Below are 15,466 nucleotides of genomic sequence, written 5' to 3' on the forward strand. Positions count from 1 at the left end.
GCACATTAGTGTTGTCGTGCAAATCCGCATCACGCATACTTCAGCGCAAATGACGCGTTAAGTTAGAGGACATCTGAGGTGAATTTCATTTTTGTCATGATTTATCCCACATGAATGTCTTTTGGAAGTGTGTGTGTGTGTGTGTGCTGTCTCTAAGTTTTTTCACATTTTCTATTTTTGCAGAGTTTGAAACTAAACAAAAACACACATAAACACAGACAGTAATGAGGGCTTGCTTGGTCTGCTGTCAGTCAGTGGCTGGTTAACCAGTAGGCAGTGAGGTGCTGAGACAATACTCTCCTTTCTTTTTGTTCTGACCTCCTCTCCCCTCAGGGTCACCCTGCTCTGCTCAGACCACTTAACCTCTAATTTCATACACACATATATAAACACACACACAAACACACACACACACACACACACACACACACACACACACACAAAGATACCCTCACACAAACACGGAGTGCCACAAGGAAACAGTGGAAGAGTTTTCACTTCCACCTACAGAAAGCTCAATCTTTGTTAATAGCACGTCTCAACAGAATGATTGAATCAGACAGTGTGGACTGTATTGAGGAGAGTCTCCTCTTCTCCTTTTTGGGAACAATGATGTGTTTTTCTTTTTTTTGGTTCCAGTCCAGCACATTTTGTTTGAAATGAAACCATGTCTATGAGGTTAAAGTACTGCCTTTCAGCTTTAAGGGTGTTTGAAAGTGTTAACATCCATATCAGGTGAACAGCTCTTTTCACCCTTGGGGGTATTTAGAAAAAGGGCTACAATTTCTGCACAGTTCAGTGGATTTTCACCTCTTCATGAAATCTATTGACAGTGCTTTGTATTTAGCATTGTATGCATGCAAAAAGGCTTCTCCTTCAGACAATTCCATAAACTGCTCAGAGGCAGTCTTACTTTAACCGATACATAATGATTGATGTTCACACTTACAGTAAGGTGTGCTTATATACATGTTGAGTGCAATCATGGGTTTGAACCTGTTTCTTCTAAACAGACACAGAATACAGAATATGACCCTTTGCATTTGTGTGTAAAAATCTTTCTTTTCACTGGTTGCACCAGTGTGGCTAGAGTCTAGCAGGGTGATTGATATTTGTTTTAGATCTAATGAACATGCACGAGCAAACCTGCTCTCCCTCCTGTGATGTCTGTGTAGAAACAGTGAGAAACAACATTCTCCATAAAAACAGAGCACATTGCATGCTGCAGGCGGCAGACCTCACATGTGGCATAAGAACGCAGCTCTCTGCCCTGCTGTCTTTGGGAACGTACCTAGACATGATGAAAATCTTTGTTGCACCTAATTTTAAGTTATTTGCTTGTGATGTGACTAAGCTGAGCTCTGTAAAATATACTTTTAACATGAAACAAGCACAAGTTCCCAAATTTTATAACTTTAGTCGCCTTTCCTCTAATATAGGAACAACTGAATGTTTGATCTATAATGATGATGCCAAATTGATTTCACGGTGTGCAAAAGGCTTTGCCTTGTACACAGGCTTATCTCTTCCCAAATTGCTGGAGGAAACAAGAAGATGTAGTACTGTGTGGACGCATCTGACTGGACAGTGTAATGGAAAAATGATGGATAAATGTGATGCTGTTAGCTCTCTTTTTAGAGAAGAAGAAGAATCAGAGGGACAATTCCCTTTGTCACACACATTACACGCTGCACACATCATGCAATTGGTGAAATTTGTCCTCCGCATTTATCCCAACCTGGAAGTCCTTCCTCCGTGGCAGACCAGGAGCGGTGGGCTGCCATCCAACCGGCGCCCGGGGACCCAGGTTTCGTTCGGCACCATTGGTCAGGTGGTGATCTTGCATGTTTTTAGTAGGGGTGTTTTAAGGAGGATACCCCAGGTGAACACGGGGAGAACATGCAAACTCCACACAGAAAGGCCCCTTTTTCCTCGAGCAGAAGGCACTGAAGGCATGGTGGAGGACACGCCCCCAGCACCCACAGCGGGAATCGGACCTTCTAGCTGGGAGGGGACAGTGTTGCCACCATTCCACTGTGCCACCATTTAAAATGTTACTACCTTACACTAGTGTCAGCTCATCATTGGAGCGAGGCACCAATGAATGTAGCTTACTTTCTCCATCTTCTGGAACTTTTAGCGGCATCTCATGGCCTTCCTCAGAGGATGAGTTTGCTCAGTAGTCAAGGAGATGGTCACTGATGAATGAACTAAAAATTCAGGATTTGGGTTGCTTGTTAGTTCTCATTCGTTCTTTTGGGTATTTTTATGGTGACAACCCAGTGTTTGTCTGCACTACAAGGTCATGAGTTTGTGTTCGACAGAGCAGCAGAACGACAGAAAAGGAACCGTTTTACTTGTTGATGAAACAGAAATCAAGCTGTTTTCAGGCATCGACTGCACACCGCAGTCCTGCGATTGTTCTGCACATGTTTGCCAGAGTGACTGTTCATTGTGGTTTGACAGGAAATGGATTCCCTGGAAACAGGATGTAGCAACTGGCATGCGGTGCTGGAAATGATCAGGAAAAATAATCAAAGAAGGAGCAAGTGTTAATGAGGGGGAACGCCTGCAGCGTCTCCTCCTTTATACGTGCATGTGTGTGTGTTGTGTATGTGTGTATGTGTGTGTCCATCTCTGTTGGAGGAGGTAATGATGATAGATGGAGGGCAAAAGAGGGATTGAAGCAGCTGTGCACAGTGTGGGTTAGTGTGACGGTACTCAGGGTGAGTCCCTGACATTTTCTGTGTCATATATCCATCCTCTGGTACAAAACCAAAGGCATGACATGATTAGCTTTTATGCTTTGGCAGAAAAAAAGCATTCATTCTGTTGACAAAGATCCTTTTGTTAGTGGATCCCGGGAGTTCTGTGTGAGTGCGTCTTTGAGTCCTTGTCTTTTCCCATGTTCCCTCTGTAGCCTGTGGGCAGACAGCTGTGTTGCCACAGTTTGATCCACAGATGTCGGAGTGTACAGCGAGACGATGCCCCACTCTCCACCTTGCAGCCCCTGCTGTGAGGCAGTTTACATCCGCTTATTATCCCGAGCTGGCCCTAAGGTGATCCCCCATTATACGATTCCTGATCAGAGCTCTGACTGTTGCATTATCCCTGCCTTTGATGACACATCATCAAATGACACCCAGCCTAAGAACCACGACAGGGAACTTCCCTCATTTCCGCACAGCCCCGGTGTCATCATGTCTGGTGTGGCCAGCTCAGGCGGAGAGGAAATCTTCTGTGTGTGTATGTGCTTGCATATGTGTGCAAACGTGTGTGTGTGTGTGTGTGTGCGTGTGTGTGTGTGTAAGGTCTGGAGAAGCTCAGCCCTTGTTCACAATTGCTGTGTGAAGTTCTTCATTCTTCTGTTTGACTTTGCAACTTCCTCCTGCACCTGCGCGCACACACACACACACACACACACACACACACACACACACACACACACACACACACACACACACACACACACACATGCCAACATGCATGAATGTGCTCATATGAGAAAAATCCCACTTTGGTCTTCAGGCTGTCTCACCTCACAACCCTCGACAGTGACCTCCTGACATCTACTGGAAGTTTCTCTCGCCTCATCAGGAAACTATGGATCATTTAACGCCACTCCTTCTCACATCTGTGTGAGTAAGAGGTACCCACAGTCAGGTGCCTATACACCATCTGTGCACGGCGGCATACCGTATATACTGTAAACATGAGTATTTTATAAGATGGATTGACCATTTTTGTAGTCACCTTTCACCAATCTGTAATAATACAGACATTAGTCAGAGTGAAAGCAAAAGTAACAGCAGTTGGCTGTTTGAACCCAGCAGTCCACATTCGTTCTTTTCCTTCTTCATCATATGAGAGTGTTTTGGTTTCTCTTTCATGCATATGTTTGAATGAAAATAGCTATTTGAATGATTATAGCTGATACGGGAGAATCTCTGGTGGTCTCGCATCATCTTGAAATGAAATAGCCTGCCTTCTTTTAGTGATACAATCCAGACGTGACCACATTAATGGCTAGGCAAACATGAATTAGTCGAATATTATTTCATAAATTTTGATGATTCATTTCACAGCACAGGCCTTTAAATAAATTAAGTCCAATGTCTGCTCTCCGCTGTATTTATACAGGCTGGTTGGATGTCATACAGCCAGAGAAGTGAATAGCTCATACAGCTGTGTGTAGTGCACCGCAGCAGCCCAAAGCAGATCTGAGTTCAGACGTTACATACACTGCACCAGACCCACTCCTGGGATTTAACAACTTTTATGGTGGTGTTGTCAGCTGAAGCGACATTCAAACTGATTCATCGAACAGAAACGTAAAGAGGGGTCAGAGAGTGCTGGAGCGAGAGATAGGAGATCATATTAGGAACGTTTTTCTGGTCAACCCATGATTCGCACCCAAGAGGGTGAGGGAGAGTGCAACTGTTAGTGTGTGAGTATGCAAGTATCGGTGCGTCCCCAGGCCTTTGCTGTGGTCTCCCCATCGTCTCTGGTTCTGCCGTTTTGTCTGTGGTCTACTCATATAGTCCCTGTGTTGTTTATTGCGGCCCAGAGCCGACGCTGGGCCCGATACCTTTACAGATTTGCCTGCCAGAAAAACTTTTATGATGAAATGTGAGGCAGGAAAAAGGGAGGTGAGGACAAACAGAGAAGCTGTTTTCTTTAAGCCTCTGTTTTACTTTGCTAACCAGTGTCCAGAATCCACACTTGGCTGTCATTGCAAGCATGAGAGAGGAAGTCAAGGAGAATGAGTGCGTGTTTGTGTACGTGTCTGCAAGGTTGCATGTTTAATTGCTGCTACATGAACGTGCGCATGTAGAAAACAGTTCAATACGTGCGTGTGTGCATGCACACTTCAGAGCTGTTATTAGTTTGTGAGTGCATTTGTTTAAGAAATCCCAAAGAGTTAATAGTTTTGCAACCACAGAATCTTGAAAACATATCAAGGTCATTTTTTAAAATGATATGGTGCTGAGTGAAGGGCTGGAAAGTTTAAGTGGAGTTTTGGGGGAATATGGGCTGATACAGTATAGATGTGTTTTTAATTCATCTTATCTGAGGAACGCTTGAATTCAATCTCTAATGTCCCCTTTGGATTTGGACTGAGCCAGACTGGACAGCAGTGAACCCTTCTGTTTCTTTCCATCACCTTTCACTTTCTTTCTCTTTCATATACCAAACAAAAAAAAAAAACTGCCTTCCCCAAAAGCAGTCTGGCTAGAGGGCTTGAGGGATTTGTCGCACTGACACCTCGCTTTGTCTCGCTTCAGGACCCGCACCTTTAAGCGGCAGTAGGAAAACGCCTGGTGAGTTTGGAGCATGGCTGGAGGGATGGAGTGTCGAAAGAGAGGTAGTAGCAGCGGGGTGAGAGACGGAGGTGTTGTTGGAAGACGACATCGAGAGGAACGGGACTACAGGGAGAGCAAAATTGGAGAGGAAACTGAAGGAGAAGAGTGAGGTTAATCATCTTGACTTGTTAGCTGTCTGTCATCTCAGCGTGTGTGCCAGCTGATAAAGACATACAGTATTTCCTGTAGCAGACCTGCTGATGGAGCAGCAGTTTTAGCCAGAGGAGGAACAGCATGTCAGTGGTGTTAATATGCCCAAGTCCAATAATATGTTAAGAATTCCCATTATCTCTCCACCTTCTTTCACTCTTTCATTTCTCTGCCCTTGCTTTCACCCTTACTCCTCTCCATCCTTTCATCCCTCTCTCCTCATCTGTCCATCTCCCTGTCCTTGTTTTTCGTGTCCTGTGCCTGGCAGCGGTGAGTGCTTTAAGAGGGTATTAGCAGGGCGTCTGTACGGTACTATCACAGCTTAGTGGGCCAGTGCAGGTGAGACAGCAGGGATTTCCTGTTAGGCCTCTCTGCTACATTCTTGCTAAATTGCTCCTTGCCAGGTGGGGTTGAAGAGGAGGGGGTCTCTCTTTCCCCCTTACTCTGTCTCATGCACACAGTGAGGAACATGTGCACACGCACACATGGGAATCGGCACAGGATGATGTGCATGCATTCAGGTACTGTACGTACAAGGGATTAGCGTTGCCGCTAGTGTGTGTGTGTGTGTGTGTGTGTGTGTGTGTGTGTGTGTGTGTGTGTGTGTGTGTGTGTGTGTGTGTGTGTGTGTGTGTGTGTGTGTGTGTGTGTGTGTGTGTGTTCATCGGTTTGCCAGTGTGGAGTGAGGAGGACAGAGCAGGGCTCAGTATTAGACTCTGGTTGTCTGCCAGAGGAGCAATATGAGATAAATACTTCACCATCTTACACCTGGGGGTCCTGGCCTGCTTCTAATGCTCCTTCTTGAGAGGAGCCCTCTGTGTGTCTGTGACCGGCACTCTCATTTAACACATGCACATATACACACATCCAGGCAGGTACTGTAGGTACTGACTGTTGCTGTACATCTCAATTGTGTTCTCACCATATCTGTTATGTTATTCTCCATTTCTGTGTTAGTGCCTCATTTTTGTTTTCCCTGACTGTGATTTGTCATTTGTTTCTGAAATAACCCAACAAGTGGTGAAGGAAGCATTCAGATAATACACAATGCAGTAGCAATACACAATGAACACGTCCTCCATTCCATCCATCAAAGTTATGTGTTCTTTTAAGTTAAAGTACATGTATGCATATACTTTATGTAGTGTATCACAAGGTGCTGGAAGGTGTCATTTTGAAGAGAACCATGCAGGCTTGCTCTTCCCCCTGACTTGCCCCCAGTCTTGGTGCTAAGCTAGGCTAATTGCAACTGCCTAACAAAATACAACTGTTGGAAAGAAAGGGAATAAATCTATTCCCCAAAATGTTGAACTACTTGTTTCATCTGTAGGAAACATTTTAATGTCCCTGCTAATGTTAACTATACTATTTTATATACTGTTTGTTATACTTAATTTACAATATAAGAAGAAGAAGAATTTCCTTTATTCGTCACATTTTTTTTTTACACACAACATGCAGTTGAGGAGGAAACTGTACACGCCATGCATATGTGAAATTCCATCCCGCTATTTGACCCATCCATGGAGCGGTGGGCTGCCAGTCGACCAGTGCCCGGGGACCAGTTCCTTTTCGTCACCATTGGTCAGGTGGTGATCTTCTTGCATGTTTTTAGTAGGGGTTTTTTAAGGTGAACACGGGGAGAACATGCAAACTCCACACAGAAAGGCCCTTTTTTCCTCGAGCAGAAGGGACCGAAGCCCCCGCCCCCGGCACCCACAGCGGGAATTGAACCCGGGACCTTCTAGCTGGGAGGCGACAGTGTTACCACCGTGCCACCATAACATCACATTTTACTCTCAATATGCTATAGAAGTAACTAGAACTAAATAAAGTAAGATTAGATGAGTTCTTTTCATCTACAGTGTAGTAGAGTAGAAATATGAAATTGCATGAAATGGAAATACTCAAGTAAAGTACGTGTACCATAGAATTGTACTTTAACGTACAGTTCCTGAGTGAATGTACGTAGTCGCTTTCCACCGCTGCTCCCTCCCTTTATGAATCTCCTTATGTGGCCTGTGAAATAGTTGAGAGATGAGCTGGAGAGCACAACAGAGCCTGTGCTTTAAGTGTTTTCACACCGTCCCCTCTGCGTCCAAGTATCGCTTGTTAAAACGACTGTTAACAAGCCCTCCCTTGCTGCTTCCCTTTATCTACACTATGTGTGTGTGTGTGTGTGTGTGTGTCTTGACTTCATATAAAACACGCACGCACAACTTGAAATTAAGTTCAAATGGGTTCACTCATTGCGCCATGGCAAAAAAAAAGTGCTGGAAATGTAATCAGGTGTTGAAGAGGAACAGAAGAGCGCATAGTCTGTTCGTGACAGCCAGCTGAGAGTGTGTATGTGTGCACTGGTGTGTGTGTCACTGTAGGCGGTGCAGCACAACACTGATATATGTCCAATAAGAAGTACTGGAGTGAGCTCAGACATCACTCATCTCGTTGCTCGCAGTCAGATACCGAGGGTTTTAATGTGTGAGTGTGAAGTGTGTGAGCGGTCTGATCTATGGCAGCGTTGGCCCAATCACACAGCACTCTCAATAACAAATGATGGGACAGGCTCCAGGCTCCTTCTCTCTCACGTACACTTTTACTGCATCAGTCCACGGTGGTTCATATTATGGACAGTAGGTCAAAGCTGAACTTTTACTGCTTCCAAATGTCAACAAGTAAATGTGTTGAGACATGTCAGTTCCAGTACTGAATGATAACATATGGGCCACCTGACTGAGGACTGGGGAAAAAAATCCTGGTGTAAGCTTTCATGATCTTTTTTGTGTATTTCTATATATTTTTACAAGCGTTTCTGTTTTTCTGTCTCTGCCTGGCTGTCAATCTGCTCTGTTTCCACCTCAAGCTGTCTATTAAAGTCTATTACAGTTTAAGTTCTACCTATATGCTTGCCTGTCCATCTGCCTGTCAGGCTAATATTGAGTTATATCACCCGCTCTGACTCCCTTGTGATCTCTGTCTGACTAGATGTCGGTCTAACTCCCTATTGGTGCCTGTCTCTTCATGTTTCTGTCTGACTTCTGAACTTCCCAATGTGCATTTAGCTTCTCGTCTTGGTCTTTTTTAGGTCGATGCTCTGCGCGTGCGACTGGAGGAGAAGGAGCAGTTCCTGACTAAGAAGACCAAGCAGCTGCAGGATCTGACAGATGAAAAGAGCACACTAACAGGAGAGATCAGAGACATGAAGGACATGCTGGACGTCAAGGAGAGGAAGGTTAATGTCCTGCAGAAGAAGGTGAGTGAGTCGAGCTAGTTACAGCGTCACAGTGTCTGTAAATGTAATATGCAGTATGGCCAGACCTAAAGTACAGTTCAGTTAACTTGTCAAATGTGACAAGAATTAGTCCAGACCTTCTGGAGAGGCCACATCTTTCACCGGTTCACAAAGCAGAACATTTTATTAGACCTGCACTAATCAAGATTGGATAAAATGACTGTGTATGTGAAAGGGGTTGCTTGTAGTGACAAAACCACAATCACCTGACCATACAGGCCCCCTCAGTTGTTTTGGTTTAATGGCCCACAACAGTGTTTTGGTTCACTCTCATCAGTTTTCACTCGCGGCAGGCAGATAGCTGTTTTCAGTGAAAAAGATCTGGTAAACGTACTGAACATCTGCGAAGCACCAAATGGTAGAAAAAGTTAGCATCCAGCTGGTGAACATTTTTTTTTTTTAGAAGGAGACCACCGGAGATCAAAAACTTAAAAAGAGTGAATACTGGAGGACGGATGGATAAAACATGGCTCCAAATGAATGAATATGCTGCTCTGTGTCAGTCATATATGTAAATATGCAGTTCTTTACTGACAAGTATCAACTTTATAAGGTGATAATATATAAATATTGTGTTTTCAGCTTGTTAGGCTGCCCCCAGATTACAAAAATGATACAGATTCAACAAAGTTAGCAAGTCCTGATTCTAGTTACAGGCTTATATTCAATGATAAAAAGCATATTTCAGTGACTGTAACGGTTTTCTTTTCCATCCTACATTTGCCAGGAAAAACTTAGCTATTAAATCAGTTTTTATAGGGAAACAAAGAAGTGCAGATATTTGACAGGTTTATTGACTGTCACCACATCAGATACCTTTCCCTGGTTAATCAGCCATATTGGAAATGAATTCTGGTTCTGGCCACATGATCATGCTGCAGGTGTTGTGAAAAGACAAAGAGTGTTTGTTATACTGTATGAATCATTGCGTATGTGCCTAGTAAGATCACTGTTACGTATAGTGAACCCAGGCACCTTCACACGTAAACATGTGCTCTGCAGTGGATGAGACAGAGAAGTGAAAACAACATCTTATTTCTTGTTCAAGAGCAGCACACACATCCTTCTATATGCACACCTGCTCATGCACACACACACAGACACACTCCCACAGCATGTCTCAGAAGCCTTAATGACTTTTATAAGGTTAGCTATTTAGGCAGGGCCTGTGGCCACCTGTGGTGTGCATGTTGGCAATTCCTCCATAGACCAATTACACACACATAAAGGTCCCCTCTCAACTTCCTTGTTTCCTCTCATGTCCTCAAATTAGATCTCCTTCGCTCTCCTCCCACCATCCCCCTTGCTGAGTTTAATGAAAAAGGTCTCCAAAGGTCACATGCAGCGCCATCAATCTGTGTGTATGTGTGTGCGTATATGAGTGCATGAATATGTTCAAATGCATTATTATGTTTGTGTGACCCCTGGTGTTTCTGTGTTAGAAGTTTAAAGATGACCTTTATGTGCACTCTGTGCTGTACTCCTTTGGGTCCCACCTATAGCTTTCACTTAATAAGCTAATTTGTAGCAGATAAATGGGACCCCTTCTGCTTATTGACATTTCATTCATGTTTGATTTGAACTTTATTTCTTGGCCAAAGCAATGTTTGCTATAGGCTGCCAGTTCATTCTGGAAGTTATTTGGTTTTAAGTATTAGTCTAGTTTTTTGTTAAGATATTTTTTGTCGCTGTGTGCTCTGGTGCGATTTTACTGTAAGGTTCAGTTGCCATTTTCATCCCTCGAGGCTCAGAAGTGAGATTAGGTTGGATGATGAATTGGAAAATATTTAGTTTGTGCTGCCAGTCATTGAATCGATGGCTGGTTTGTCACGAGTTCCTTCACTGATGCTTTTTCATCTGCCTCTTCCTCTGTGTCCCTGTGTGATTCTCCTCCTTAGACACGTTGCTTCCAATCTTATAATCTGTCTTCCTCATTCATCATCCTACCATTTCTTTTTAAAGTTCAGCAGTGATTCAGCACACTGAACCACAAAATGGTCAGCAGCAATGTGAAGTATACATGAGTTGTAGTGCATGGCCAAAAAACATAAGATGTTTTTATGCAGGATCATAATATAATGTTTCTTACATGTGTTAACATGAAAATGAATGGAAGAAGAAATGATATTTGAATGAACAACCAGAGCATTTTACACTGTGAACTGACAGGTGTTTCACTCCATTTGCCACACACTGTATACACTGACCACAATCTGATTGGTTTTCCAAACTTCCTATTTCCCAGCAGTCCCTGGGGGCTATAATTTACAGTGCTGGGTCCCGAGGGAAAGGCAGGAGTGGAGCTAGGAGTCAAAGTTAGTTTCCTTTCTGGGCTTCATGCTCTCTAAGTTACTGCTGGCTTATGCTAAAAGACACGGACAAGCTCTGTGTGTGTTCGCGAGCAGTATGAAGTCCTCCCCAGACACAAATCTAAATGCCAACAATGTCTTTCCTAACTAAAGGATGACTGCATGTTCTTCAGCACTGACGCTGATCCTACATCCAGCAAAGCACATGAAATATCTTGAGGCCAACCTCAGGCTGGATGTGAAGCTCAGTTTAGCATCTTAAATGAACTTTTCAGTGCTCAGATTTGGACATGGTATTGTCCTTGTTGTCAACCAGAACTCAACTAACTGAAATAAACACTTCTATTCATCATTCTGACATTTGTGAATGCTGCTTGAAGTGCACTGCAGTGACAAAACCCTCCACCACTACCCAGTGTACCAAGTTGGAAAACTCAATAATGCAATATTATACGTAATATAATTAACATGCAATGACATGCAACGCTTGTGAAGGCTCTTTGGGCAGATTTCGGTTTCTCTTTCTTTGTGTGTCTGATGTTTGACAGCACTGGGTTTAATGGTCTTTTTGAAAGCCTCACTCATCCTCTGAATGTGTGAATGTTGGCCATCCTCGTCTTATACAACTCACACTTTTCTCAAATGCCTTCCTGTCCTCACACATAGCCTCTTTTTCAGCGTTAAAAGCCTTTCTCCTATTCCATTTCTCTTTGTTGAGGTTCTTTCTTCAAGCCTTTTCTTTCTTTTTCCATGTTCTCCTCCGCCTGGAAAGCCTCCCTCATCTTCTGGATGCCTGTCTTTTCCTGGATGTAGGCCTTCCTCAGAATTGCCATCTCTTCCTTTTCTATCTCGAACATCTCTCTGTCATTAATCATGGCATCTTCTTCAGCTTCAAAGGCTTTTCTTATCGTACTCTGAACCCTCAGTTCTTTCTTGAAGGCTTCTCTTTCGTTTTTCATGTTCTCTTTCTCCACCTGGAAAGCCTCCGTCATCCTCTCTGTGTCTCAAAAGCCTCTCTCAGCATGGCCATTTCCTTTTCTATGTCAAGGGCCTTTCTTTCCTCACACATAGCATTTCTTTCTGCTTTCAGGGCCTTCCGTCTTCTTTGTTGTGCCTTGAGTTCTTTCTTCAAGGCTTTTCTTTCATTTTCTACGTTCTCCATCTCCAAGGTATTCCTGACCTCGGCCATTTGAGCACACTCTCTTTCAAAGGCCTCTCTCTCTCTGATCGTTCTTTGTCGTTCCATATTTATGAGTGCCTCTTCACTTAAAAGTTTGTCACCTGTCTCAAGCTGGTGGTGATCATATTCTTTACCATCACTGGTAATTTTCCTGAACGAAGATAATTTATTTCTCTGTTTTTGTTGCAAATTATCAAGGGGACAATCTCAAAAAGTCATGAATCTCAATCTAGCATTTCCCTCTTCTCAAATGTGGATCATGTCTGCAACCTTAAGAGAGATTCCCACTTTGACAAGATACATGATGACTTGTATTTTGCACAAATACCATTCGACAAACACAGACATCTGCGTATTTAGCAATAGCAAATTTCAGTAAAGCTTCAGTTCTTGTTTGTCCTCCCAGATCCCTTCTTCCCGAGAGAGAAGACAGTTAATTTGTTGTCCAGAGGAATCATGTCTCTCTGAAGCTGCTGAGCATTTTGCGCCAGCCTGTTCATCTCGCCGCCCTACGGACAGTAACTGGATATTCAGCTAGAAGCACAAATATACAGCATTAATTTGATAATTATTAACACATGGTTAACTTAAGCTAAATTGTTTGGTTTAGTTCAAACAAACTCAGGTGTATTTGCTCATTTAGGCTGGTGGGAAAATTGTCAGTCAGGCTTTGGTGTGGAAGAAACAACTAGACAGAACTCCCTCCTTTCAGCTGGTCCATGCAACCAAAAGTGGTTCATATGTGGTGTATTTCATCCTTTTTTCATCTTGACCAACTAAAGTGATCTACAGGTGTGAAAGTGATTTTAATAGGTGCAATCATTTTCCATGCCAGGATACCATGAGCGATCAAATCGCACTCCTGTGTCTCCACAGGAACAAACTACAGCTGCTCAGTGTTGAGTGTAACGCGTTACTGTGATAACATTACTTTTTTCAGTAACTAGTAGTGTAAGGCATTACTCGTCTGAAAATGGTAATATTATTACAGTTTTCCCGAGCTAGTTACCTGCGTTACATTTGCCAGTAGCACCTTCATTGCACACAACACAGAGAGCAGAGGGGAAGGGGAGGGGGGCGTGAATGGAACAGTGATTGGTCTGGGTTTGGCACGAGGTATCATTTACCATCACCGATTGGTCGACACCCGGCAGCCGGCAGCAGAGAGGCACCCGCAAAGACAGATTGGAAAAAATGGAGGCGTCAACAACGGCAAGCTCTTTTTCAGAGGAAGGTTCCCAGCAGCAGAAAGCTAGTTTCGACGGGTGGAGATTCAGTCATTATTTTGAATATGTTCAACGGAAGGAAAATAACTTGATGGTGAAGTGCACACTCTGCCCGGGTAACCACCCACCGCTTGTAACTCTACCTCCAACTTGAAGAAGCACCTGGAGCGACAGCACAGACACATCAAGCTTGTTGCGAAGCGACGGAGTGACATGAACGAGCAGCCCCGCAAGCAGCAAAAACTTTCATTTGAACATAATGCACTACCAACATCCAAATCCGAGATAAACAAGCTTGTTGCCTCGTACGTAGTAGAAGAAATGTTACCTCTTTCTACCGTCGAATCGCTGTCTTTTCGAAAGATAATCGGCAAAATACCGATAGCAGGGGGAGATAGAGTAATTATAGAGTAATTAAAAAAAAATGTAACTAGTAATATACTGTAACTAGTAATATAACTAGTTACTTAAGGGAGTAATAAACTAAAGTAAGGTATTACTTCTTTTCAGAGTAATATGTAATATGTAATATATTACTTTTTTGAGTAACTAGCCCCAACACTGCAGCTGGTACAGTTCAGTGTTTTAATACATTTTACCATTTTACTATTGGATTAGTTTTAACCAACCAGCTTTAACCCTCCTGCAAGCATGAAGTTCATTTACATTGATATGACAAGTGTTTTCTTCACAACTACTCTCAACAAATCTCTCCATTTAGGCAAATATGGTACTTACCACCAAAAAACTCTGGATTTCTGAAGTTTCTATCAATGTAACTAATAACTGCAAGTGCAATGAGTATCTTTAGATTTTCCCCTCGGCGTCTCACTGTGTTCAACTCTCAGTGCTCTGTGCGCTGAAATGAAATGGCTTCTCACCACACTGACCATTGACCAGTGTGACCAAGTTCTGTGTTCCAGTTCTTGAATTCCACAGAGCCCAGTGACGCCTCAAAACAAAGTTTGATGAATGCAAAAGTCAAACACAATGCAGTAAGAGCAGCAAACATCAAGTTTTGTTTAATAAATGAACTCATTTGTTTTGGGGTGAAATAAATGCTGCAGTTTGATTCTCTTTCAACACATTTCACTTGTTAAAACATGTAATTAAGTGGCTGTGTGGAGCCTTTAACACCATTTAACTCTGCCTTCACGTGACTGTACAGCAAGGGAGGCCTTTTAATGCTCTCCTGCTTAACCACGTGCATACAGCTTAGATGAAATCTCAATTTGTAGTCAATGTAGCAAAATTCATTGTACATCTATCTCCCCTTGGTTCCCATCTGCCTCTATACTATCAAGGCAAAATACAAACAAAACAAAAGCGAGAGTCATAAAACAGTGACACACTCCAGTGCTGTTCACCTCATTTTGATATGCAGGCACAGAATTTTGGTTGTCATTTACCAGGAACAAATCCATTTGTCAACATACTGTCAGCAGTTTTTTATAGGGAATCTTTCTTCAGTAGTCAGTAGTTCCAATAAAAACTCTTCACAGTGAGGTTTGTGGATTACCCACAGTAAGCAGGACATTGTTTCTGGAAAGAAATGTTGTCGATTTTTTTAAATGTATTTTTTTCAATGCCAGGAGCACCACAAATGAAATTCCATTCATCTCTGTTGTATTTGGGTGGCGCCAGAAAACTTGGCCAAATAATACTAAAACTATCTGTACGGCTGGGTACCTCCAGAGGATGTGAGAAAATATGTTTTTTTTTTTTACATTTGGGTGAACCAACCCTGACACGTGTCATGATTAATCATTCCAGCGAAATATTTTGAAGAGAAATAGCCTGTCTTTGCTTGTTTGCTGCTATTTCTACCCTTTTCTCTGACAAATTATGTCTCTGTTCGAGGATGCTAAGCATAACGTGTTTTCTTCATGGTGCCGTACTGTAAAAGTCATTGCATTCCAATCGTAAAAGACATAGACCTTCCCTGC

General features: G+C 43.0%; 1 protein-coding gene across 6 annotated transcripts in view; it reads left to right on the top strand.

Annotated features, from left to right (window-relative positions):
• Positions 1 to 15,466, top strand: part of LOC139334582 (ERC protein 2) — a 149,942-nt gene that overhangs the window by 26,476 nt on the left and 108,000 nt on the right. For all 6 annotated transcript variants that reach the window (XR_011602389.1, XM_070967549.1, XM_070967550.1 and 3 more), the window contains one exon: positions 8,599 to 8,766. Coding sequence is in view for 5 of the 6 variants with exons in the window: in XM_070967549.1 (XP_070823650.1) it covers positions 8,599 to 8,766 (168 nt within the window). In the remaining variant the exon portion in view is untranslated. The remainder of the gene's footprint in view (positions 1 to 8,598; positions 8,767 to 15,466) is intronic.

This window comes from Chaetodon trifascialis, chromosome 8 (genome assembly GCF_039877785.1).
Source record: "Chaetodon trifascialis isolate fChaTrf1 chromosome 8, fChaTrf1.hap1, whole genome shotgun sequence".
NCBI classification, from domain to species: Eukaryota; Metazoa; Chordata; class Actinopteri; order Chaetodontiformes; family Chaetodontidae; genus Chaetodon; species Chaetodon trifascialis.